The sequence below is a fragment of the Eurypyga helias genome, unplaced genomic scaffold, assembly GCF_000690775.1.
Source record: "Eurypyga helias isolate BGI_N326 unplaced genomic scaffold, ASM69077v1 scaffold6638, whole genome shotgun sequence".
Taxonomy (NCBI): domain Eukaryota; kingdom Metazoa; phylum Chordata; class Aves; order Eurypygiformes; family Eurypygidae; genus Eurypyga; species Eurypyga helias.
The window spans coordinates 51,681-52,221 of record NW_010266234.1 but is presented as its reverse complement, the minus strand read 5'-3'; the positions used below and the strand labels follow the sequence as shown (position 1 = coordinate 52,221).

General features: G+C 41.6%; 1 protein-coding gene across 3 annotated transcripts in view; it reads left to right on the top strand.

The window, feature by feature from the left end:
- The first annotated feature begins 259 nt into the window (after window positions 1-259).
- The window catches only part of LDLRAD4 (low density lipoprotein receptor class A domain containing 4), a 13,970-nt gene continuing 13,688 nt past the window's right edge, over window positions 260-541 (top strand). For 2 of the 3 annotated variants that reach the window (XM_010156997.1, XM_010156996.1), the window contains exon 1: window positions 274-420. In XM_010156997.1, the coding sequence (XP_010155299.1) occupies window positions 316-420 (105 nt within the window). In that variant the 5' untranslated portion in view covers window positions 274-315. Of the gene's footprint in view, window positions 421-541 lie in introns of all 3 variants that reach the window. The other variant, XM_010156995.1, reaches the window with a different exon arrangement.

Sequence of the window (541 nt, the reverse complement as noted above, 5' to 3'; positions counted from 1 at the left end):
GAAGGCTGCAGAGAAGGATCACCAGGAAGTTTTAGCTTTCACCTGCAGTCCCTCATGCACACTGATAGGCACTGCCCAAAATTGGATAGCTTTCATGCTTTTCAAATACATTTTTTTTTTTTGCAAAACTTTGAAATGGACAGCAGTGAACATCTTACTCAAGATCAGTCTTGATGAAATAATAAAGGTTTTTCAAATTTTGGCTTTGATGGATAACATTCTGTGGGTGATTGACCTGTTTTCCTCTTTTTTTCCTTTGTTTTAGCTGAACTGGAGTTTGTTCAAATCATCATTATAATTGTGGTCATAACTGTTATGGTGGTAGTGATCATCTGCTTGTTGAACCATTACAAACTCTCGACACGCTCCTTTATCAACCGACAGAGCCAAAGCAGAAGGCAGGAAGAAACTTTGCAGACGGTGAGTACGAGCTCCTTGTGCCAAATTCCTTCTCCTTGTGCTGTACGGGTCTGCGGCAAAGCCTCCGGGAGAGCTCCGCTATGGGTGACTGTTGGAAAAACTTCTGATGCCACTTTTAATA